The 24,909-nt window shown below is 45.1% G+C and overlaps 1 protein-coding gene across 1 annotated transcript in view; it reads right to left on the bottom strand.

Annotated features, from left to right (window-relative positions):
* LOC126209894 (uncharacterized) overlaps positions 1-24,239 on the bottom strand; it is a 55,839-nt gene extending 31,600 nt beyond the window's left edge. The window contains exon 1 of the mRNA XM_049939017.1: positions 24,103-24,239. Within this exon, the coding sequence (XP_049794974.1) occupies positions 24,103-24,239 (137 nt within the window). The remainder of the gene's footprint in view (positions 1-24,102) is intronic.
* Between the last annotated feature and the right edge of the window lie 670 nt (positions 24,240-24,909).

Below are 24,909 nucleotides of genomic sequence, written 5' to 3'. Positions count from 1 at the left end.
TAAAATTGCTACACCACGAAGATGGCGTGCCACAGACGCGAAATTTAACCGACAGGAAGAAGATGCTGTCATATGCAAATGATTAGCTTTTGAGAGCATTCACACAAAGTTGGCGACACCTACAACGGGCTGACATGAGGAAAGTTTCCAACCGATATCTCATACACAAACAGCAGTGGTTGCCTGGTGAAACGTTGTTGTGATGCCTCGTGTAAGGAGGAGAAATGCGTACCATCACGTTTCCGACTTTGATGAAGGTCGGATTGTAGCGTATCGCGATTGCGGTTTATCGTATCGCGACATTGCTGCTCGCGTTGGTCGAGATCCAATGACAGTTAGCGGAATATGGAATCGGTGGGTTCAGGAGGGTAATACGGAACGCCGTGCTGGATCCGAATGGCCTCGTATGAGTCGAGATGACAGGCATCTTATCCGCATGGCTGTAACGGATCGTGCAGCCACGTCTCGATACCGGAGTCAACAGATGGGGACATTTGCAAGACAACAACAATCTGCACGAACATCGACGACGTTTGCAGCAGCATGGTCTATCAGCTCGGAGACCTACCTGCGGTTACCCTTGACGCTGCATCACAGACAGGAACGCGCCTGCGATGGTGTACTCAACGACGAACCTGGGTGCACGAATGGCAAAACGTCATTTTCGTGGATGAGTCCAGGTTCTGTTTACAGCATCATGATGGTCGCATCAGTGTTTGGCGACATCGCGGTGAACGCACATTGGAAGCGTGTATTCGTCATCGCCATACTGGCGTATCACACGGCGTGATGGTATGGCGTGCCATTGGTTACACGTCTCGGCCACCTCTTGTTCGCAATGACGGCACTTTGAACAGTGGACGTTACATTTCAGATGTGTTACGACCCGTGCCTCTACTCTTCATTCGATCCCTGCGAAACCCTAAGTTTCAGCAGCATAATGCAGGACCGCATGTTGCAGGTCCTGTATGGGCCTTTCTGGATACATAAAATGTTCGACTACTGCCCTGGCCAGCACATTTTCCAGATCTCTTACCAACTCAAAACGACTGGTCAATGGTGGCCGAGCAACTGGCTCGTCACAATACGCCAGTCACTATTCTTGATGAACTGTAGTATTGTGTTGAAGCTGCATGGGCAGCTGTACCTGTACACACAATCCAAGCTCTGTTTGACTCAATGCCCAGGCGTATCAAGGCCGTTATTACGGCCAGAAGTGGTTGTTCTGGGTACTGATTTCTCAGGATCTATGCACCCAAATTGCGTGAAAATGTAATCACATGTCAGTTCTAGTATAATATATTTGTCCAATGAATACCCGTTTATCATCTGCATTTCTTCTAGGAGTAGCAATTTTAATGGCCGGTAGTGTAGATAGAAACAATCTGAGCATTGCTGCGAGCGGAAGCAAAATTTCTGCATCTGCATCTACATTTATACTCCGCAAGCCACCCAACGGTGTGTGGCGGAGGGCACTTTACGTGGCACTGTCTTTACCTCCTGTAAGTAGGTTGTTTAGGTTTTTATGTTGGTAACGTCACGTAGCGCTCCGTATGAAAATCACTGACTGTGCTGTGCGCAGTCTGTGGCTGGTTTGCATTGTTGGAATTTGCTATTGTAGTATTGGGCAGTCGGCTGTTAACATCGCGTAGCGTTGCGCAGTTGGAGGTGAGCCGCCAGCAATGGTGGATGTGGGGAGAGAGATGGCAGAATTTTGAGAGCGGACGATCTGGACGTGTGTCCGGCAGAAAGAGTAAATTTGTAATACTGGATATCATGAACTGATATATATATATATATATATATATATATATATATATATATATATATATATATATATAATGAATTTTGAACAGTATTAAGGTAAATACATTGTTTGTTCTCTATCAAAATCTTTCATTTGCTAAATATGCCTATCAGTAGTTAGTGCCTTCAGTAGTTAGAATCTTATTTAGCTCTCAGTAGTGGCGCTCTCTGGATTTCAGTAGTTCCAGTAACGAAGATTTGTGTGAGGTAAGTGATTCGTGAAAGGTATAGGTTAATGTTAGTAAGGGCCATTCTTTTGTAGGGATTATTGAAAGTCAGACTGCGTTGCGCTAAGAATATTGTGTGTCAGTTTAGTGTTGATCAGAATAAGTAAAGAGAGAAATGTCTGAGTACGTTCAGTTCTGCTCAGCTGTTTGAAAATCAAATAACGTGGAGGTTTATCAGCACTGTAATTCATTAATTTTTCTAAGGGGACGTTTCATACTCCCTTTCCTGTTCAGGTCGCGTATGGTTCGCGGGAAGAATGACTGCCGGAAAGCCTCCGTGCGCGCTCGAATCTCTCTAATTTTACATTCGTGATCTCCTCGGGAGTTATAACTTGGGGGAAGCAATATATTCGATACCTCATCCAGAAACGCACCCTCTAGAAAACCTGGACAGCAAGCTACACCGCGATGCGGAGCGCCTCTCTTGCAAAGTCTGCCACTTGAGTTTGCTAAACATCTCCGTAACGCGATCACGCTTACCAAATAATCCTGTGATGAAACGCGCCGCTCTTCTTTGGATCTTCTCTGTCAACCCGACCTGGTACGGATTCCACACTGATGAGCAATACTCAAGTATAGGTCGAACGTGTGTCTTGTGATCCACCTCCTTTGTTGGTGGACTACATTTTCTAAGAACCCTCCCAATTAATCTCAACCTGACACCCACCTTACCAACAACAAATTTGATATTATCATTCCACTTCAGATCGTTCCGTACGCATACTCCCAGATATTTTACACAAGTAACTGCTACCAGTGTTTGTTCCGCTATCATATAATCATACAATAAAAGATCCTTCTTCCTATGTATTCGCAATACATTACATTTGTATATGTTAAGGGTCAGTTGCCACTCCCTGCACCAAGTGCGTATCCGCTGCAGATCTTCCTGCATTTCGCTGCAATTTTCTAATGCTGTAACTTCTCTGTATACTACAGCATCATCCGCAAATAACCACATGGAACTTCCGGCACTATCTACTAGGTTCAAATGGCTCTGAGCACTATGCCACTTAACTTCTGAGGTCATCAGTCGCCTAGAACTTAGAACTAATTAAACCTAACTAACCTAAGGACATCACACACATCCATGCCCGAGGCAGGATTCGAACCTGCGACCGTAGCGGTCGCTCGGTTCCAGACTGTAGCGCGTAGAACTGCACGGCCACTCTGGCCGGCTCGGTTATTTATATAAATTGTGAAAAGCAATGATCCCATAACACTCCCATGTGGCACGCCAGAGGTTACTTTAACGTCTGTAGACGTCTCTTCATTGAGAACAACATGCTGTGTTCTGTTTGCTAAAAACTCTTCAATCCAGACACACAGCTGGTCTGATATTCCATAGGCCGGAATTTGTTTATCAGGCGACAGTGCGGAACTGCATCGACCGCCTTCCCGAAGTCAAGAAAAATGGCATCTACCTGGGAGCCTGTATCTAATATTTTCTGGGTCTCATGAACAAATAAAGGGAGTTGGGTGTCACACGATCTCTGTTTCCGGAATCTATGTTGATTCCTAGAGTAGATTCTGGGTTTCCAGAAATGACATGATACGCGAGCAGAAAACCTAAAATTCTACAACAGATCGATGTCAGAGATATAGGCCTATAGTTTTGCGCATCTGCTCGACGACCCTTCTTGAAAACTGGAACTTCCTGTCGTCTTTTCCAATCATTTGGAACCTTCCGTTCCTGTAGAGACTTGCGGTACACGGCTGTTAGAAGGGGGGCAAATTCTTTCGCGTACTCTGTGTAGAATCGAATTGGTATCCCGTCAGGTCCAGTGGACTTTCCTCTGTTGAGTGATTTCAGTTGCTTTTCTATTCCATTGACACTTATTTCGATGTGAGCCATTTTTTCGTTCGTGCGAGGATTTAGAGAAGAAACAGCAGTGCGGTCCTCCTCTGTGAAACAGCTTTGGAAAAAGGTGTTTAGCATTTCAGCTTTACGCGTGTCATCCTCTGTTTCAATGCCATTATCATCCCAGAGTGTCTGGATATGCTGTTTCGATCCACTTACTGATTTAACGTAAGACCAGAACCTCCTACGATTTTCTATCAAGTCGGTACATAGAATTTTACTTTCGAATTCACTGAACGCTTCACGCATAGCCCTCCTTACGCTAACTTTGACATCGTTTAGCTTCTGTTTGTCTGAGAGGTTTTGGCTGCGTTTACACTTGGAGTGAAGCTCTCTCTGCTTTCGCAGTAGTTTACTAACTTTGTTGTTGAACCATTGTGGGATTTTGGCCGTCCATCACAGTTTTACTCGGAACTTAGCTGTCTAAAACGCATTTTACGATTGCCTTGAACTTTTTCCATAAACACTCAACGTTGTCAGTGTCGGAACAGAAATTTTAGTTTTGATCTGTTAGGTAGTCTGAAATCTGCCTTCTATTACTCTTGCTAAACAGATAAACCTTCCTCCCTTTTTTTATATTCCTATTAACTTCCATATTCAGGGATGCTGCAACGGCATTATGATCACTGATTCCGTGTTCTGCACTTACAGAGTCGAAAAGTTCGGGTCTGTTTGTTATCAGTAGGTCCAAGATGTTATCTCCACGAGTCGGTTCTCTGTTTTATTGCTCGAGGTAATTTTCGGATAGTGCACTCAGTATAATGTCACTCGATGCTCTGTCCCTACCACCCGTCCTAAACATCTGAGTGTCCCAGTCTATATCTGGTAAATTGAAATCTCCACCTAAGACTATAACATGCTGAGAAAATTTATGTGAAATGTATTCCAAATTTTCTCTCAGTTGTTCTGCCACTAATGCTGTTGAGTAGGGAGGTCGGTAAAAGGAGCCAACTATTAACCTAGCTCGGTTGTTGAGTGTAACCTCCACCCATAATAATTCACAGGAACTATCCACTTCTACTTCACTACAGGATAAACTACTACTAACAGCGACAAACACGCCACCACTGGTTGCATGCAATCTATCCTTTCTAAACACCATCTGTGCCTTTGTAAAAATTTCGGCAGAATTTATCTCTGGCTTCAGCCAGCTTTCTGTACCGATAACGATTTCAGCTTCGGTGCTTTCTATCAGCGCTTGAAGTTCCGGTACTTTACCAATGCAGCTTCGACAGTTTACAATTACAATACCGATTGCTGTTTGGCCCCCGCATGTCCTGACTTTGCCCCGCACCCTTTGAGGCTGCTGCCCTTTCTGTACATGCCCGAGGCCATCTAACCTAAAAAACCGCCCAGTCCACGCCACACAACCCCACCTACCCGTGTAGCCGCTTGCTGCGTGTAGTGGACTCCTGACCTATCCAGCGGAACCCGAAACCCCACCACCCTATGGCGCAAGTCGAGGAATCTGCAGCCCACACGGTCGCAGAACCGTCTCAGCCTCTGATTCAGACCCTCCACTCGGCTCTGTACCAAAGGTCCGCAGTCAGTCCTGTCGACGATGCTGCAGATGATGAGCTCTGCTTTCATCCCGCTAGCGAGACTGGCAGTCTTCACCAAATCAGATAGCCGCCGGAAGCCAGAGAGGATTTCCTCCGATCCATAGCGACACACATCATTGGTGCCGACATGAGCGACCACCTGCCGATGGGTGCACCCTGTACCCTTCATGGCATCCGGAAGAACCCTTTCCACATCTGGAATGACTCCCCCCCGGTATGCACATGGAGTGCACATTGGTTTTCTTCCCCTCTCTTGCTGCCACATCGCTAAGGGTCCCCATTACGCGCCTGACGTTGGAGCTCCCAACTACCAGTAAACCCACCCTCTGCGACTGCCCGGATCTTGCAGACTGAGGGGCAACCTCTGGAACAGGACAAGCAGCCATGTCCGGCCGAAGATCAGTATCAGCCTGAGACAGAGCCTGAAACCGGTTTGTCAGACAAACTGGAGAGGCCTTCCGTTCAGCCCTCCGGAATGTCTTACGCCCCCTGCCACACCTCGAGACGACCTCTCACTCTACCACAGGTGAGGGATCAGCCTCAATGCGGGCAGTATCCCGGGCAGCCACAGTCGTAGTCCGATCGGGGGATGCGTGGGACGAGCTGGCCGTCCCCGACAAACCCCCATCCGGACCCCCACAGTGATGCCCATTGGCAACAGCCTCAAGCTGTGTGACCGAAGCCAACACTGCCTGAAGCTGGGAGCGAAGGCATGCCAACTATTATTGGTCATGATGATTTATGAAGTTTTTAAATAGACTCAATTTACGAAATCCCTTCTTACAAGTTATTTAGTAGTTAACGGGACCCAAACAAACTCCTTTTTATTAAATTCATTTTAAGCACCACGGGACTTAACATCTGAGGTCATCAGTCCCATAGACTTAGAACTACTTAAACCTAACTAACCTAGGGCCATCACACACATCCATGCCCGGGGCAGGATTCGAACCCCTGCGACCATAGCAGCAGTGCGGTTGTGGACTAAAGCGCCTAGAACCGCTCGGCCACAGCGGCGGGCTAAGCTTTAGCAGCTGCTGCAGCATGCTGCAGCGAATTGCTGTAAACCACTTGGAAAAAGACGGTCATCTGAAGAGGTGAGTGCAAAACGTACGGCCAAAACAGAGAAGCTGAGACACCACAACATGTCATGTACTCTAAACCAGTAAATTCTGTTGCACAAGCCAAATTCTGTACCACTTGTAAATTCTTATTCAAAGACCCTGTCAGATAGCTGAGGTATTCATTGTTGTAGGTTCATTTGTTCCCGCAGTTTTTCATATTGAAAAACGCAATCAGATACCTTATCCAAATGTTAGTTTTAAGTTTTTCATGTAATGATCTGTTGAGGGCTTAAATGCCACTGAAACTAACACTCATACAACACGCACACACTGTTACGCAGGTTAGATTGCGATTACTGATAGCTCGGGTTGCTTTTCGAGTCCATTTTTCACAGACGAACATAGGCTTTATTTGTTGTAGGTACATTACAATCTTGCACACCTAGGCATATTACTCTGACATTTATGAGGATCTCAGTTTACTAGCGTTGCAATATTCATTTTACACTGACAAAAAACTGTTAGCGGTTTGTTTTGTCCGTGTTGCAAGTTGCCGAATAAAGAATTAACGACTGTCATAGCTTTGGACTGCTGCACTAAATCTCAATGGCCAGACGACTTGTTTATATTATTTAGTGATGTACACAAACCTTCCTCGTGAATCTATCTATCTGTTACTGAAAATTATATCAGAATCCTTACAGTAGTTCCTGAGATTAGCTATAACATACAGACAGGAAAAAGCCATACGGTACTTTAGTTTATAATATTAAGTCTATAAATTTGCTACCGCCGTTTTGCAATAGATAGTAGTAGCGGCAATCGGTGGTGTGTCTGGTAAGTGCCATACCATAAGCTTAGACATTTGTAAAGATAACGCCATCAAAATATTAGTCGATTTTTCATTACTTTATAAAGTGATTCTCGATTGAATATGTCAACTTGCAAGTCCAGTTCTCGTCATTTGCACGAAGTTATAATTTTCTGCTTTAGTATGAAGAAATCTGCGGCTAAAGCTCTTAAAATTCTGGGTAAGACCTATGGAGAAGCACTTATTAGTGAAAGAACATGCTGAGAATGATTTCAACTCTTCAAGAACGGTGACTTCGACATCGAAGACCTGCGTGGCGGTGTAAGAGAGAAGTTTTTCGTAGCTACTCAGACGGAAACTATCATGGGAGATCGTCACTGCAAGCAGCTGTTGCTTCCGAGCCGATCACTGAGACAAACAGCCATAGTACAGTGATAGACACGATAAGATCATTTTTCAGCATGAAAATGCTCGATCCTATGTCGAAAATCCAATCAGAACAGGCTTGGAAACGTTGAAGGGGAAAGTCCTACCTCACTCACCGTTTTCTCCATTTGAGTGGCACCTTTTTCGATTAATGGCGCACTGTCGAGCTGACCAGCATCTCTGGCCATACGAACAAGTGCAAAATTGGATCGATTCGTGGATGTCATCGAAAGATGCCCAGTTTTTCCGCCGTGGTTTTTATATGCTGCCCGAAAGATAGGAGAAAGTAGTCGCCAGCGATAGCCAACACTGAATGAAAATTTTTTGTAAGTTTTTCACAATAAAGCTTCGAACTTCGAGAAAAAGCAAAGTTGTAGACCTAATATGTATAGAGATGTTTGTTTGACGTTTACAGTCAGCTGTATTTGTTTTTGCAATTTGTATTTACATTGTGTTATGGGTGTGAAATTACATAAATCCAAATCCATTTTTAAATATCCATTTGTCTAATCAATCGACTATGACATGCAGCGACAAAATAAAATGACAAATAAATATACCGTCCAAGTCTTCTTTACGTGCATGTAGGTAAAGAAGACATTACCAGTCGGTATAATAATGTCGAGATACAGATGCCTGACTATCACAGACTGGCCATGCTATCACATAGGTGTGGTTAATTGATGTGGTCGGGTTATGAGACAACTGCTCGAATCTTAATGCCAGTACGTCTGTCAGACATCTAATGTCTTGACTCGCATACCACCTAACACTACCAGTTTGTCAGACAGTCATATGTATGTCGACATCGTCAGGAAAGATACTTGTAGGTCGGAATGTGTTTTAGACTGTCGCCCTGTGATTGAAGTTTAAAATATTTTCTCGTTTCATTTTGAAACGAGCATTCATTTAATCTGTTCTCCAGTCTTTTTCTGAAAGTACAAACATTGCTATAGAAAAGTAAGATTTTCCAAGTGTGAAAGCTGGCCGTTGTGGTCGAACGGTTCTAGGCGCTTCAGTCCCGAACCGCGCTGCTGCTACGGTCGCAGGTTCGAATCCTGCCTCTGGAATGGATGTGTGTGATGTCCTTAGGTTAGTTAGATTTAAGTAGTTCTAAGTCTAGGAGTCTGATGACCTCAGATGATAAGTCCGATAGTGCTTAGAGCCATTTGAACCAAGTGCGAAAACCTGTTAGAAGGTGTACGTAGGAATATATATTCTGTCCTGATTTAAAAGTGTTTGGAACCAAGAAAACAGTCTATGTGTTACATTATTACACTATTACACACCCAAGAACAAGTCAGTGAAATCAAATTAAGAAAGGGTACTATCAACAACCAGTTACGAGTCACAAAGATTCTGAAACAGGAATTGTTGGCAACTAAAGCAAATTTACACGTCTGAGACAGAGAAAATTGTTGAGACTTTAGAGAAACTCATTTCATTTCCAAATATCCGTTTCAAGGCAGGAGATGGTGCATGACTGGCGAAGCATGAGTTAACCATTGACGCGTTATGTAATTGTTTTTAAAAATATAGATAATTATAGTCACTATAAAATTCTGTAATTGAATAATTAACAATATACTCAAAACAGTTTTAATACACTCCTGGAAATTGAAATAAGAACACCGTGAATTCATTGTCCCAGGAAGGGGAAACTTTATTGACACATTCCTGGGGTCAGATACATCACATGATCACACTGACAGAACCACAGGCACATAGACACAGGCAACAGAGCATGCACAATGTCGGCACTAGTACAGTGTATATCCACCTTTCGCAGCAATGCAGGCTGCTATTCTCCCATGGAGACGATCGTAGAGATGATGGATGTAGTCCTGTGGAACGGCTTGCCATGCCATTTCCACCTGGCGCCTCAGTTGGACCAGCGTTCGTGCTGGACGTGCAGACCGCGTGAGACGACGCTTCATCCAGTCCCAAACATGCTCAATGGGGAACAGATCCGGAGATCTTGCTGGCCAGGGTAGTTGACTTACACCTTCTAGAGCACGTTGGGTGGCACGGGATACATGCGGACGTGCATTGTCCTGTTGGAACAGCAAGTTCCCTTGCCGGTCTAGGAATGGTAGAACGATGGGTTCGATGACGGTTTGGATGTACCGTGCACTATTCAGTGTCCCCTCGACGATCACCAGTGGTGTACGGCCAGTGTAGGAGATCGCTCCCCACACCATGATGCCGGGTGTTGGCCCTGTGTGCCTCGGTCGTATGCAGTCCTGATTGTGGCGCTCACCTGCACGGCGCCAAACACGCATACGACCATCATTGGCACCAAGGCAGAAGCGACTCTCATCGCTGAAGACGACACGTCTCCATTCGTCCCTCCATTCACGCCTGTCGCGACACCACTGGAGGCGGGCTGCACGATGTTGGGGCGTGAGCTGAAGACGGCCTAACGGTGTGCGGGACCGTAGCCCAGCTTCATGGAGACGGTTGCGAATGGTCCTCGCCGATACCCCAGGAGCAACAGTGTCCCTAATTTGCTGGGAAGTGGCGGTGCGGTCCCCTACGGCACTGCGTAGGATCCTACGGTCTTGGCGTGCATCCGTGCGACGCTGCGGTCCGGTCCCAGGTCGACGGGCACGTGCACCTTCCGCCGACCACTGGCGACAACATCGATGTACTGTGGAGACCTCACGCACCACGTGTTGAGCAATTCGGCGGTACGTCCACCCGGCCTCCCGCATGCCCACTATACGCCCTCGCTCAAAGTCCGTCAGCTGCACATACGGTTCACGTCCACGCTGTCGCGGCATGCTACCAGTGTTAAAGATTGCGATGGAGCTCCGTATGCCACGGCAAACTGGCTGACACTGACGGCGGCGGTGCACAAAAGCTGCGCAGCTAGCGCCATTCGACGGCCAACACCGCGGTTCCTGGTGTGTCCGCTGTGCCGTGCGTGTGATCATTGCTTGTACAGCCCTCTCGCAGTGTCCGGAGCAAGTATGGTGGGTCTGACACACCGGTGTCAATGTGTTCTTTTTTCCATTTCCAGGAGTGTATATTCTACAGCACTTAAATATTTAGAACTCGTGATGTTTACAAGCTCTGCACAAAACACAATAACATGTCTCACGACAAAAAAATACCAGAAAGTGGCGGATAATGCTTATGGTGCTCTCTACTGGGTACTTCTTAATGTGATTCGAAAATGGGTCACTAGACAGGAAGTCCAACCAGGAAACGCCATGTGCTCCTAGGTACACTGTCCTCCAGGTACAACCCCCACCCCATATACATAATTGCAAGTAAAGTGGGTTTACACTGATCAACCAAAACGAAGTTGGATGCCGCCTGGTGGCTTTGCGAACACGTGACACGATATTCAAAGTATGTAAGTGGAGCAGACACGGACGAGGGATCAGACTAGCGAAGATATGAGCAGCAAATGGGAAATCCACTTGGTAAACGACTTTGAGACAGAGCAGATTATTATTACTAAGAGGCTGTGAGAGAGGACCTCGAAAACGGCGAAGCTGGTCTAACGTTCACGTGCTACTATCTTGAGAGTCTACGGAAAGAGGTAGAAGGAAGTTAACCTTCCACTAGGCGCTAAATGGTTGGACGTCCACGACTCTTCACACAACGTGGGGGTCAGCAACTTGTCTGCTCTGTAAAATAGGACAGATGGTGATATATGGCATCTCTGCCGAAAGAGCACAATGCTGGTGCACACACAAGTGTTTTGGACCACACCGTTCATCTTACAGTGTTGAACATGGAGCTCTGCAGCAGACCACCCCTACGTGTTCATATGTTAACCCAACGACATCGTCAATTACGATTGCATTGGGGACGAGACAATCGGGATTCGACCATTTATCAATGGAAACGTGTCGGCTCTTCGGGTGACTCACAGTTTTGCTACACTGGGTCGATGGTCGACTCCGCAAACGCCGTCATCGAGGTGAACGGCGGCTCGGATGCAAGCTGGTTGGAACTGTATTCTATGCTATGGGAGACATTCTCCTGCGCTTGCATGGGACCTATGGGTAGTAATCGACGACAAGCTGACAGCTGCGAACCACCCGCATCCCGGCTGTGTCATCTTTCAGCTGTATAATGGTCCGTGTCTCGGAGCCAGAACCGTGCCACAGTGGTCTGATGTCTCAGCGAACAAATTCGTCCAAAGTAAATCCTATGGAACCCATCTGGGTCGCAATCGGACGCCATCCCCTCATGCGCAGTTCAGCGGCCCGTTTTTTACGCGAATTACATGACCTGTGCGTAGTCATCTAATGCCACATACCTCCACAAACACACAAATAAGCTGTCGGATCGCTGATATACTGAATCAGTGATGTATTATGTTTCAAAGACAGACAAACAAGCTATTAAGCAGGTGTTCATGAAGTTTTGGCTCATAACTGTATACAATATATCCATGTGCTTTTCGATTTGCTCGCTGTATTCTCTAGTCAACTGATTGAACAGACAGAATTACTGCATTATTAAACAAACAATTCAGAACAAGTCAGATCAATAACTTATGAAAAGCTTGTGCTCGCTTTAATACAATATGTGTGGTTCCTTCACCTGCGTTATTACAAACCTATAGGATTTCTCATTTCATCAACTATCGATGACCTTTAAAATAACTACATTACCTCACTGAAAAAAATCTGTAGTTATTTGTATCTTTCAGTTGATTAAAAAGTTTCAGATGTTGTTAGTGTGGAAAAAACTCTCCGCTTTCCCCACTGTCAGTTGCCAGAAACACATGAACGTCTGCAAATGCAATCGAAAGTGAGTCCATTACATACAATCAATTTTCTCGAAACTGAAGATACATATAAATTTCATCTCAAGTTCAAAGAAAAATTCAGTATGTTATGTACATTTGATACACAACAATGTATGATCTAACATACACGAAAAATTATAGCGACCCGCTGTTTTCATTGCAAACTATCCGAATTCGTACATCTATATTAATATATAGATGTAATAACTATGACCACTAACGAAATGATCACCAGTTCATCATGAAGCTCAAGAATGAGGTTACGAGACTGAAGAGAATCCACTTTTTTGTTTAGCAAGTAGTTTCTTTAAAATCGTTTTATAAGATTTACAGTGCAATCAGCATGTGCACACCTCTGTTTCCTCAATCGATTTGGGCATCTTCGGGAAGATTGAACTGTCCCTGATGGATTTGTCACTCAGGTGACATTCAACGATTAAATCACATTCGAAGTTACTGAGCTCTCCCGACTGACCCATTCTGCTGTGACTGTTTTTCTGCCGACAACACAATACTCCCCATCTCCTTTTATACTGGCGTGTCCGCCTCTCGTGATTTCTAGTACTCAAATCCGCATTACATTCGGGTCTCCGGATAAGTTTGATCACATAATGTATATACCTAGTGGTTGTCCCTGGGTTGTTTACTTGTTAACATCAATACTGGAATCCGACTGGCGCTTCAATCTGGAACCGCGCGACCGCTACGGAACTAAGTTCCTATACCACATCTTTGGTCTTTAGCCTAAACGACTGTGCAACTCTAGTCTTGTCATAGTGTGTGTGTTCGATTTTTCAGATCTACCTTCCGATACACTGAGTGTGCGTGTGTTTGAGTGAATAGTACAGAATAACTCACACAGACAATGCACATTGCTTTAGCAGAAGCAGTGACTGTCTGGTAAACGATTTTTTTGTATTGTACAGGGTGTGTCAAAAAGCACTCTACAACTTTGGAATGACATAGAAATATATTGAGATAACTACAGAACCAGTAGAGGTGTCATAGCAAACAGCATCAGGTTTGACTCACGTAGTGAAACAGTACCACATTCGGCCACCAGGAGCGCCAGCGTACTGCACAATTAAAATGGCTACTTTCACTGGTTAGAAGAGTGCTCGCTGTGTATTTTGGTTTTATGGAACGAACTCTGCAACAACTGTTCGGCGTACATGTCGAACCGAATACGCTACAGAACCTCCAAGGTAGCACACAAAGTACTTTTGGCGCAAGAACTTTCTTGAGACGGATTGTTCACTGTAAATTGAAAGTGTACGGCCCTTTCTTCTATATGGAGAGAACTACCACTGCAGTGCAGATGGATACGCGTGAAACTTTTTAATTCCACAGATCGATGGAGATGACCGAGATCGGATGGTTTGTATTGTATTGTATTGTATGTTAACCGGCGGCCTAGAAACGACGGAGAGGCTCCGTCCCCACTGCAGTGGTCCACAACCCCACGACGACTACCGCAGTCCACCCCTCCGCCATCCCACATCGAACCACTCTTTCAGGGTTATTGTGCGGTTCGGCCCCGTGTGGATCCCCCAGGAAACGTCTCACACCAGACGAGTGTAGCTCCTATGTTTGCGTGGTAGAGTAATGGTGGTGTACGCGTACGTGGAGAACTTGTTCGCGCAGCAATCGCCGACATAGTGTAGCTGAGGCGGAATAAGGGGAACCAGCCCGCATTCGCCGAGGTAGATGGAAAACCGCCTAAAAACCTTCCACACACTGGCCGGCTCACCGGACCTCGACACAAGTCCGCCAGGCGGATTCGTGCCGGGGACGAGGCGCTCCTTCCCAATCTGGAAAGCCGTGCGTTAGACCGCACGGCTAACCGGGTGGGCCGGGATGGTTTACTGTCAGCAAGACGGTTGCACGACCCCATTTTCTCAAGAACTTCGAGGTTTCCTCGATAATCGCTTCACAGGTCGGTGGATTGTCTGTGAAGGGCCAATCGCATGGCCACCTCGCTCCCGAGACTCGACACCAGTGGATTTTTTTTCTCTGGGGTTTCATTAAAGACGGCAGGTATGTTCCTCACTAACCAAAGAATTTAGCCGACCTGAAAAAATCTAATTTACTCTGCGGCTGCACAAGTTATACTCGATCTGCTGCAACGAGTGTGGGAATAAACTGATCACCGGTGGGTTGTTTGGTGATTCACAAATTGTAGCCAAATAGGGCACTTGACGCTTGTATATGAAACTTGAGACTGTTTGCCACAAAATGACACATCTACCGATTCTATAAGTTATCTCGAAAAATTTCTGTATCATTCCAAAGCTGTAAAGTCCTTTTTGGCTCACCCAGTATTTTTTTACCCCAGCGAATAAGATGCTGCAGGCCAGGCGCGACCTGCGAGTACCAAACTAGTAGCTGTAGGTGGCAGGTGTGACGATTGCGAGACGTCAGAAGAGACATTCTAAGAGAACAGAAAGTACTTCGAGACACGTTTCGTTAAGGACGTCGCTTCTTTAAACTATAATATAGTGTATATTCATAGTCGGGTTTATTTTGTGAATGTTGTTAACCTCACATCTGGTATCAAAGCCATACCAGCTTTGAACTGTTAGCTAATTAATACCACACCTCCGATACTCTATAGAATCGATCTCATATGTGTAAAAAAAGCTTCAGACCTCTGATTATTTAAGGAATGAGTTACTGCGTTAAATATTCGACGTTAAGAAAGTAAGCGGGAGAAAGTTTGGAGTAGGTTTGGAATTATGTTTGAAGTTTGCTGGAAGGCAGTAAGTGCTCTCTTTGTCAAACAATGGGTGAGTGTAGCCCGGGTAATTAGAACTCCGTTTTAATCAAAAGCTGGTCTTCTTCGCTTCGCAGTCTCTGACGCTTTATCTCCTGAACTACCTGCTGTACAGGGATGTAATTTAGTTCGTACAGGCAGTGGACAAAAATATGGAAACATCAATAAACATAGAACATTACATCTACATCTGCATGATTAATCTCCAATTCACAATTAAGTACCTGGCAGAGGGTTCATCGAACCACATTCAAGCTATTTTTTCACCAATACACTCTCCAACAGATGCGGGGAAAAAAGAGTACTTAAATCCGTAGAAATGTTGGAACACGTGAGGCAATACTGACCCTACGACTTATTTTAGAAGCTAGATTAAGAAAACGCAAAAAATGGTTCAAATGGCTCTGAGCACTATGGGACTTAACTTCTAAGGTCATCAGTCCCCTAGAACTTAGAACTACTTAAACCTAACTAACCCAAGGACATCACACACATCCATGCCCGAGGCAGGATTCGAACCTGCGACCGTAGCGGTCGCGCGGTTCCAGACTGTAGCGCCTTTAACCGCTTGGCCACCACGGCCGGCAAGAAAAGGCAAACCTACGTTTCTAGCATTTGTAGACTTAGAGAAAGCTTTTGACAATGTTGACTGGAATACTCTCTTTCAAATTCTGAAGGTGGCAGGGGTAAAATACAGGGAGCGAAAGGCTATTTACAATTTGTACAGAAAGCAGATGACAGTTATAAGAGTCCAGGGGCATGAAAGGAAAGCAGTGGTTGGGAAGGGAGTGAGACAGGGTTGTAGCCTCTCCCCAATGGGGAGTAAATCGTAGAGGGAGACCAAGAGACGAATACACTAAACAGATTCAGAAGGATGTAGGTTGCAGTAGGTACTGGGAGATGAAGAAGCTTGCACAGGATAGAGTAGCATGGAGAGCTGTATCAAACCAGTCTCAGGACTGAAGACAACAACAACAACAACAACGAGAAGATCCTTACGCAACGCCAAACGCCTTTGTTTTAATGGCTGTTATCGAACCCGCTTGTCATATTCGTGGCACTCTCTCCTCTGTTTCGCTATAAAGCAAAACGAGCTGCCCTTCTTTTAAATGTTTCGACGTCCTCAGTCAGTTCTATCTGATGCGCATCCCATACCCTTCAACCGTACTCCGAAAGAGGACGGGCTAGCGTTATGTTTGCTGTCTCTTTGGAAGCCCTCTTTCACCTTCTAAGTGTTCTACCAATAAATCGCTGTCTTTGACTTGCTTTCCCCATAACATTATCTATGTGTTCTTTCCAATTTAAATGGTTTGTGACTGCAATCCCTACTTGGATTCACACCCTTTAGTGCGTTTTATGGTGTAAACGTCCACCCCCCCCCCCCCCCCCCAAGGTAGCTGAGTGGTCAGTGCGACAGAATGTCAATCCTAATGGCCCGGGTTCGATTCCCGGCTGGGTCGGAGATTTTCCCCGCTCAGGGACTGGGTGTTGTGTTGTCCTAATCATCATCATTTCACCCCCATCGACGCGCAAGTCACCGAAGTGGCATCAAATCGAAAGACTTGCATCCGGCGAACGGTCTACCTGCCGGGAGGCCCCAGTCACACGACATTTTTATTACTATCGTGTAAACGAAATTTAACGGATTCCTTTTAGTAATCACGTGGATGACTTCACACTTTCAATTGTTTAAAGTTAACTGCTGCTTTATGCAATGTACAGATATCTTGTCTAAATCAATTTGAAATTTGTTTTGATCATCTGATGAGTTTGCAAGACGATAAATGACAGCATCATCTCCAGGCAATCTACGAGGGCTGCTCAGATCGCATTCTAAATCGTGCACACAGCTCAGGAACGACAGGAGGCCGGTAACACTTATCTGACGATCGCTAGACATCACTTCCAGTTTATTCGATGACTTTCCTTCAGTTATTACGAACTGTGACTTTTCCGACAGGAAATCACATATCGAGTCGTACAACTAAGGCGATATTCCATAGGAAAATCTGACTAGAAGTCGCTTGTTAGGAACGGTGTCAGAAGCTTTCTAGAAGTCTAAAATTATGGAATCCTTCACTTAAAACTTCCGGGCTGATAGGCCGTGGTCGAAGTATAAAACTGTCTCCTGACGTTTCGTCTCCGACTGCGGGAGACATCCTCGGAGGTAAAGCGGCGAACTGCGAAGAGAACTCGAGGAAGCGCTGATTATATAGGCAGTACAGAGGGCGCCACTGTTGATCACGTGGCGTCGACTATGAGATTGTCTCTGGTAATGCCAACATTCTCGATTGAAAGTAATCGATCGTCACGCTTGCGGTGCAACGTTGACATCCAAATTTTATCCAGTTTAACACCTTCGTCTTTCCTTTTAAAATTATTACGATGTTTATCAATCTCGATAGCCTCTCTATACAAGCGTGCATAATAATGCGAGGTTTTTGATATGACGCTCGTCTCGCTGAATTTTATTTCATGATCACCTTCCTGGTAAACATGTTCCGCTACGGCCGATTTATCCGTGTGACCCAGGCGGCAATTCCTCTTATGTTCGACAAGACGGGTGTTCACACTTCTCTTTGTGGTACCGATGTAAACCTGTCCACAACTACAAGGAATTTTATATACCCCTGGTGTAGCCAAAGGGTGCCGTGCATCTTTTGCCGACCTTAAAAATTCTTTTATTTTCCTAGTAGGTCTGAAAATAGTTTCCACCCCATACTTGCCTAAAACTTTCCCAATGCGATCTGTGACCTTGCTAATGAACGGAAGAAAAACTTTGCCCATGGACGACTGTTGTTCGTCGTTACTCCTGATTCCTCGAGTTCTCTTCGCAGTTCGCCGCCTTACCTCCGAGGATGTCTCCCGCAGTCGGAGACGAAACGTCAGGAGACAGTTTTATACTTCGACCGCGGCCTATCAGCCCGGAAGTTTTAAGTGAAGACAATACCGGCCGTGAAAGTTTACATTGTATGATTATGGAATCCATTCGACATCCTCAGTCGGTAGCACTCAGCACTTCGTGAGAATAAAGAGCTAGTTGTGTTTCACAAGAACGCTATTTTCTGAATTCGTGTTGGCTATTTGTCAGTAAATGAGTTTGGCTCTAAGCACTATGGGACTTAACATCTGAGGTCATGAGTCCCCTAGACTTAGAACTAGTTAAAGCTAACTAACCTAAGGACATCACACACATCCATGCCCACCGTAGCAGCAGCGCGGTTCTGGACTGAAGCGCCTAGAACCGCTCGGCCACAGCGGCCGGCAGTAAATGAGTTTTCTCCGGGTAATTCGTGTTGTTTGAACGCAGCATATATTTCAAAATACAGTCGCAAATTGATGTTCGTGGTATGGCTCTCAATTCAGCGGATTGATCCTATTGCCTTGCTTGAGTACTGGTGATGTGCAACATGCCTTTACGTCTCGATCTTTCGACGAGTGAGCAGTTGTATCTGATTTAAGTGCTCAGCTATTGCATCAGCATACTCTGAAAGGAACCTATCTGGTATAGTATGTGGACTAGAGGTCTTGCCTTTATTGATTTAAGCTGCTTCGCTACACCGAGCGTATCAACTTCTAAATTAGTGGTGTTGGCAGTTATTCTTGATTCGAAGTCTGGCATATTTACTTCTCCTTCCTCAAATGTTCAAATGTGTGTGAAATCTTATGGGTCTTAACTGCTGAGCTTACACACTATTGAACCTAAATTATCCTAAGGACAAACAAACACACCCATGCCCGAGGGAGGACTCGAGCCTCCGCAGGGACCAGCCGCACGGTCCATGACTGCAGCGCCTTAGACCGCTCGGCTAATCCCACGCGGCTCGCCTTCCTCAGTAAAGGGATTTCGGAAAATCGTGTTTACCAACCATGTCTAATTACGCAGCAGGAAAACCGTTTATGTTCAAAATGGTTTTTAGTCGTTTCGGAATTGGTAAATAAAGGTCCTGTCTGGTTTCAAGGGAATGTTATTGTGGTGTGTGTACTGTAAGACCTTCAGTACACACACCATCAGATAATTTAACGTGTCGCTCTAACGAAGTAGGCGAGTGTCAGCAATATGTCTCGTGGTCTTATCGTGGCGCGTTTATCTTCTGCTGTTTGGTCAGACAATAGAAAGGCCACGCGCACACTTAGAGTAGCAGATTGACAGTGACCAACTTTAAACAGAACTTGAGTAATTTTCACACACATTTATTAAAATAATAACAAGCATAAAAATTACTTAACTTGGTTCTGGAGGCTATTTACAATTGATAATCTGAAGTTCCTTTGGTATTAGTACGTTAATCTTATTCTCACATATATCTCTGATACTTGACAAAAGTGTCTATACATTTGTCTTCATGGCTATGTACAGGAATATGGTAATCTTATTAGGCGCAGACTGAAACTTGACTGTAGACTGGTACAGACAAATGTAGAACTCGTACGGACTGGTACAGACTAATGTAGGCTGGTAATCGGAGGTCTGTACACTTGTTATAATACCTTGCGTGTTCATGTATCACTGCGCGAGAGTGATCCACGAGGAGAAAAGGTTCTGCGTTAGCAGCAATCTCACTGTCTGCGTTACATATTAATACGCGGATCGGCGGAAGCAGAATTTGGTCCGTCTCTAAGACAGCGCCATCTCGTAGTGCGGAGACAGACGAGCGCTGCGCCTGCGCTGTTGTGCTTAGTGGGGCGCGCTCTAGTGGGAAAGTTGTGTACGCGCTGACTACGTGGAACTATGTACGCAACAGTTATACTACTCTTCCTGCAAAATAGAGACATGGTCGCGGAACGATGAAATAGGTAACCATGGGGCCTACCAAATACCCTCTCATTCTTCATCGGAATCCTCTTCAATGACCGTATGTCACGACCACTCAACAAGCACTTCCTTCCGCGTTGTGCCTTATCGGATGATGTTGCTCCGATGGGGTATATCTCTTTGATATGGTGCCTCAGCAGCGTTGGTTACGGAAGCACCCACCATACGACTGGCAACAGTTTACCCACGTAGCCCCGACTTGATGCACACACAATTACAGAGAACGCCGTTCTCACCACGACAGAATCTTGCAACGAATTGAGGACATTAGACAGGTGCCACTCATAGCCAAATACAGCAGCACAACACTAACTCCAGGCCTGGCTGGCAACTGCATTTATATGATCAAGAATGCGTTTCTTGAGGTGTCTCCAAATTTTTGTCTAATGTCTGAACATCCAGTGTACATGTCGCTACCGTCAGCAAAATGTGTTTAGATGGGAGTTAGTACACTACCGGCCATTAAAATTGCTACACCAAGAAGAAATGCAGATGATCAACGGGTATTCATTGGACAAATTATTATACTAGAACTGACATGTGATTACATTTTTCACGCAATTTGGGGGCATAAATCCTGAGAAATCAGTACCTAGAACAACCACCTCTGGCTGTAATAACAGCCTTGATACGCCTGGGCATTGAGTCAAACAGAGCTTGGATGGCGTGTACAGGTACAGCTGCCCATGCAGCTTCAACACGGTACCACAGTTCTTTTGTGTTGACTCTGGCCATTGGCCTACGATTTTACGCTGAGTTTTTAATGTGTTCTCGGTGGTTGGCTTTTCCTTTTTATCTCTATGGTCGGCCAACCACCATCGCACTCTGTGTGATTTTAATTTGTCTTGTCTGATCTCTGTAGGAGTATTTTTTGTCCTGTGTCGTCTGACGTGTGTTCCTGCTGTTCGTTTTTCTTCTCTTTGGGTGGTTTTAATTTTTTGGAAAAAGGGACCGATGACCGTCGCAGTCTGGTCCCTTTAATCCCCCAAACCAACCAACCAACCACAGTTCATCAAGAGTAGTGACTGGCGTATTGTAACGAGCCAGTTGCTCGGCCATCATTGACCAGGCGTTTTCAATTGGTGAGGGCAGGGCAGCAGTCGAACTTTTTCTGTATCTAGAAAGACCCGTACAGGACCTGCAACATGCAGTCGTGCATTTTCCTGCTGAAATGTAGGGTTTCGCAGGGATCGAATGAAGAGTAGAGCCACGTGTCGTAACACATCTGAAATGTAACGTCCACTGTTCAAAGTGCCGTCAATGCGAACAAGAGGTGACCGAGACGTGTAACCAATGGCACGCCATACCATCACGCCGGGTGATACGCCACTATGGCGATGACGAATACACGCTTCCAATGTGCGTTCACCGCAATGTCACCAAACGCGGATGCGACCATCATGATGCTGTAAACAGAACCTGGATTCATCCGGAAAAATGACGTTTTGCCATTCGTGCTCCCAGGTTCGCCGTTGAGTACACCATCGCAGGCGCTCCTGTCTGTGATGCAGCGTCAAGGGTAACTGCAGCCATGGTCTCCGAGCTGATAGTCCATGCTGCTGCAAACGACGTCGAACTGTTCGTGCAGATCGTTGTTCTTGCAAACGTCCCCATCTGCTGACTCAGAGATCGAGATGTGGCTGTGCAATCCGTTACAGCCATGCGGATAAGAAGCCTGTCATCTCGACTGCTAGTGATACGAGGCCGTTGGGGTCCAGCACGGCGTTCCGTATTACCCTCCTGAACCCACCGATTCCATATTCTGCTAACAGTCATTGGGTCTCGACCAACGCGAGCAGCAATGTCGCGATACGATAAACCGCAATCGCGATAGGCTACAATCCGACCTTTAGCTTAGTCGGAAACGTGATGGTACGCATTTCTCCTCCTTACAAGAGGCATCACAACAATGTTTCATCAGGCAACGGCCGGCCGGTGTGGCCGAGCGGTTCTAGGCGCTTCAGTCTGGAACCGCGCGACCGCTACGGTCGCAGGTTCGAATCCTGCCTCTGGCGTGGATGTGTGTGCTGTCCTTAGGTTAGTTAGGTTTAAGTAGTTCTAAGTTCTAGGGGACTGATGACCTCAGATGTTAATTCCCATAGTGCTCAGAGCCATTTGAACCATTAGGCAACGCCGGTCAACTGCTGTTTGTGTATGAGAAGTCGGTTGGAAAATTTCCTCATGTCAGCACGTTGTAGCTGTCGTCACCGGCGCCAACCTTGTGTGAAAGCTCTGAAAAGCTAATCATTTGCATATGACTGCATCTTCTTCCTGTCGGTTAAATTTCGCGTCTGTAGTACGTCATCTTCGTGGTGTAGCAATTTTAATTGGCCAGTCGTGTCGTAAAGAAGTAATAAATTAAAATGGCATTTCCCATGCAAAAGTTCTATTGAATGAACGGCCAAAATGTTATAGGCGGTGAACTTTTTGTGAATTTTATCCATAGTGGGTGCTGTTGAACTCCATGACTGCTCGTTTATAGGGTGCAGAAAAATTTGCGCTACCAGTCACAATAAAAGTTTGTTTATTCGTCACACTACCGGTTTCGGGCCTGTGCCCATCGTCGGGTGTTTAATGCATTGATGTACATGTTTATATTGCTGGAGATCAATAAAGATGAAGCATATTTATTATAATTATGTCGTGGTGACAGTTTGTCCACTCAGTTGCACATTTGTTATCACTTTCACGTCCATGTTTCATTTTTACAAAATTTAGCTCCATATTTCTATAATGCGTCGTGCACTCGTGATGTACACTGTGTTTACATACAAACATCTAGGCTATGTAGGCACATGGACGTGAAAATGATAACAGATGTGCAACTGAGTGGAAAAATTGTCACCACAGCATAATTACAATGCAGGTGCTTCATCATTATTGATCTCCAACAATATAAACATGAGCATCAATGTATAAACACCTGAGGACGGGCACAAGCCCGAAACCGGTCGTGTGACGAATAGATAATCTTTTACTGTGACTGGTAGCGGAAATTTTTCTACACCCGGTAAACTTTTTTCCTTTCATCATTTTGTATCCGCGTATCTGTCTTTGTGTGTGTGTGGGGAGGGGGGAGGGGGTTGCTGGAAGAAAGGCGGGAGGGGAAGGGATGAGGCGGTTGTTAGTGAGAAAAAGTTTCGTAAAGTTCTGAAATGATGTGTAAAGATTGTTTAAAGTCGCTAACTGTTCTACTTACAAATACTGGCTGAATATTGACTGGGTAATTTGCGCGCCATGAGCTACGGTGGCTCAAGACATTTGCAGAGTGTCTAATTGCTGTAATCGTCTTACTGTGTCAAACCTTTAATACGAGATTGTATCTCTTAAGGAGTAGATTATGATAGCGTTTTATATTTTTACATTCAACGAGATATTGAAAATCTAATGTTCGTTACCCTGAAGCCGTTAGATAAAGAACCTCCATCTGGTACAGTACACCGTGCACCGGGCTAGCCGTTTAGTAGCCTTCAGTTCCACTAATCAGACATCAGATATGTTTACAGTGATGGCTCCTGTCCTGGCCTTCTAGTTGTTCTTTGACGTGTAATTGCGTTCAGAAGTTAGTTTTATTTTCTAATTTAGTTGTTCGGTACTTCATTATCCGTCTTTTTCTTATTTTTAAAACAAATCATACGAAGCTAACTAGCCTGAAAGTCGAAACCATTTACGCTACACTACCACTCGTGTGTTGCCATGCTGAAGACCATTAGCAATGAATAACTTAAATGACTAGCTCGACATTACTGGACCAAATTATAGTCGAGTGCAAAACGAAAATTTTGATTGCCTACATTATTTTGAACACAGTAATGCATGCGCTAGTCACAAACGACACTACAGTGCAGTGAGTGGTTGAAGGCTGAAGAGAACGCCATTGTCTCGACACTTCTTATTTAATGAAGTTTATAGTCGGGGGAGAGCGAAATTAACCGTTCGAGCGTCGTATCTAGAGAGCTGAATTAAGCAATCTTCTTTCACTCACCCCAAGCCGAAGAGTCCCCGCTTCTCGTTCTTTTTGTTATCCACGGGTTGCGGTACAGGTTCTCCAGTTCCCAATGCCCCGACCACGGAGGCAGCCACAACTAACCACACACTCTGTGAACACAATCGGAAGAGCATTGTCACTCAAACAGTGTACGCATACAAAAATACATGTATGACAGCTCCAAAACAGATCTGTAAGTGTATAGTGATTTTGCTCTAATCATACCCACGACTTCGTACCAGGAGAATATTACCATCGGAGTGAGACACCCATACCAAGGCTGTTGCGACGGTGGGAAAACAGTGACATAAAAATGGAAGTCTGAAACAACCAAGCCAAGTTCAACTGAACTTGGTACGTACGTGGCTCAGTATCTTAAGAAGTGTGCTGTTGTTGTAAGCCATCAGTAGAACACTAAGGAGTGGAGAGGTGACGTTAAAGGGTGATGACAAAGTAGTTGAGATGCTTCTTTTTAAACACAGCCAAACGGCTACATAATTTTGAGAAGGAAAGAAAGAAGAATCATTCGAACAATCTTCCGTTCAAAGTAAGAAAATTGTATTTGAAAATTGAGAAGCAACAAGGATGAAAAAATTGAGAATGTAATAGATACGATGAGAAAGCGCAGGGTTACATATTGCGACCGTTTCAAATAATGGAAACAAAAAGCTGGAAAAAGTACTACAATTGAGAGAAAGATTCAAATTCTTTGACAAAAATCCAAATTTCATGGTTTATAGAAGCTAAGAAAGATCTACACGAGTTGATAATAACAGACAAAAACATAGGAAACAGATCTGAATT

The sequence above is a fragment of the Schistocerca nitens genome, chromosome 10 (assembly GCF_023898315.1).
Source record: "Schistocerca nitens isolate TAMUIC-IGC-003100 chromosome 10, iqSchNite1.1, whole genome shotgun sequence".
NCBI lineage: Eukaryota > Metazoa > Arthropoda > Insecta > Orthoptera > Acrididae > Schistocerca > Schistocerca nitens.
The sequence above is the reverse complement of the archived record's forward strand: the minus strand, read 5'-3'. Positions and strand labels throughout refer to the sequence as shown.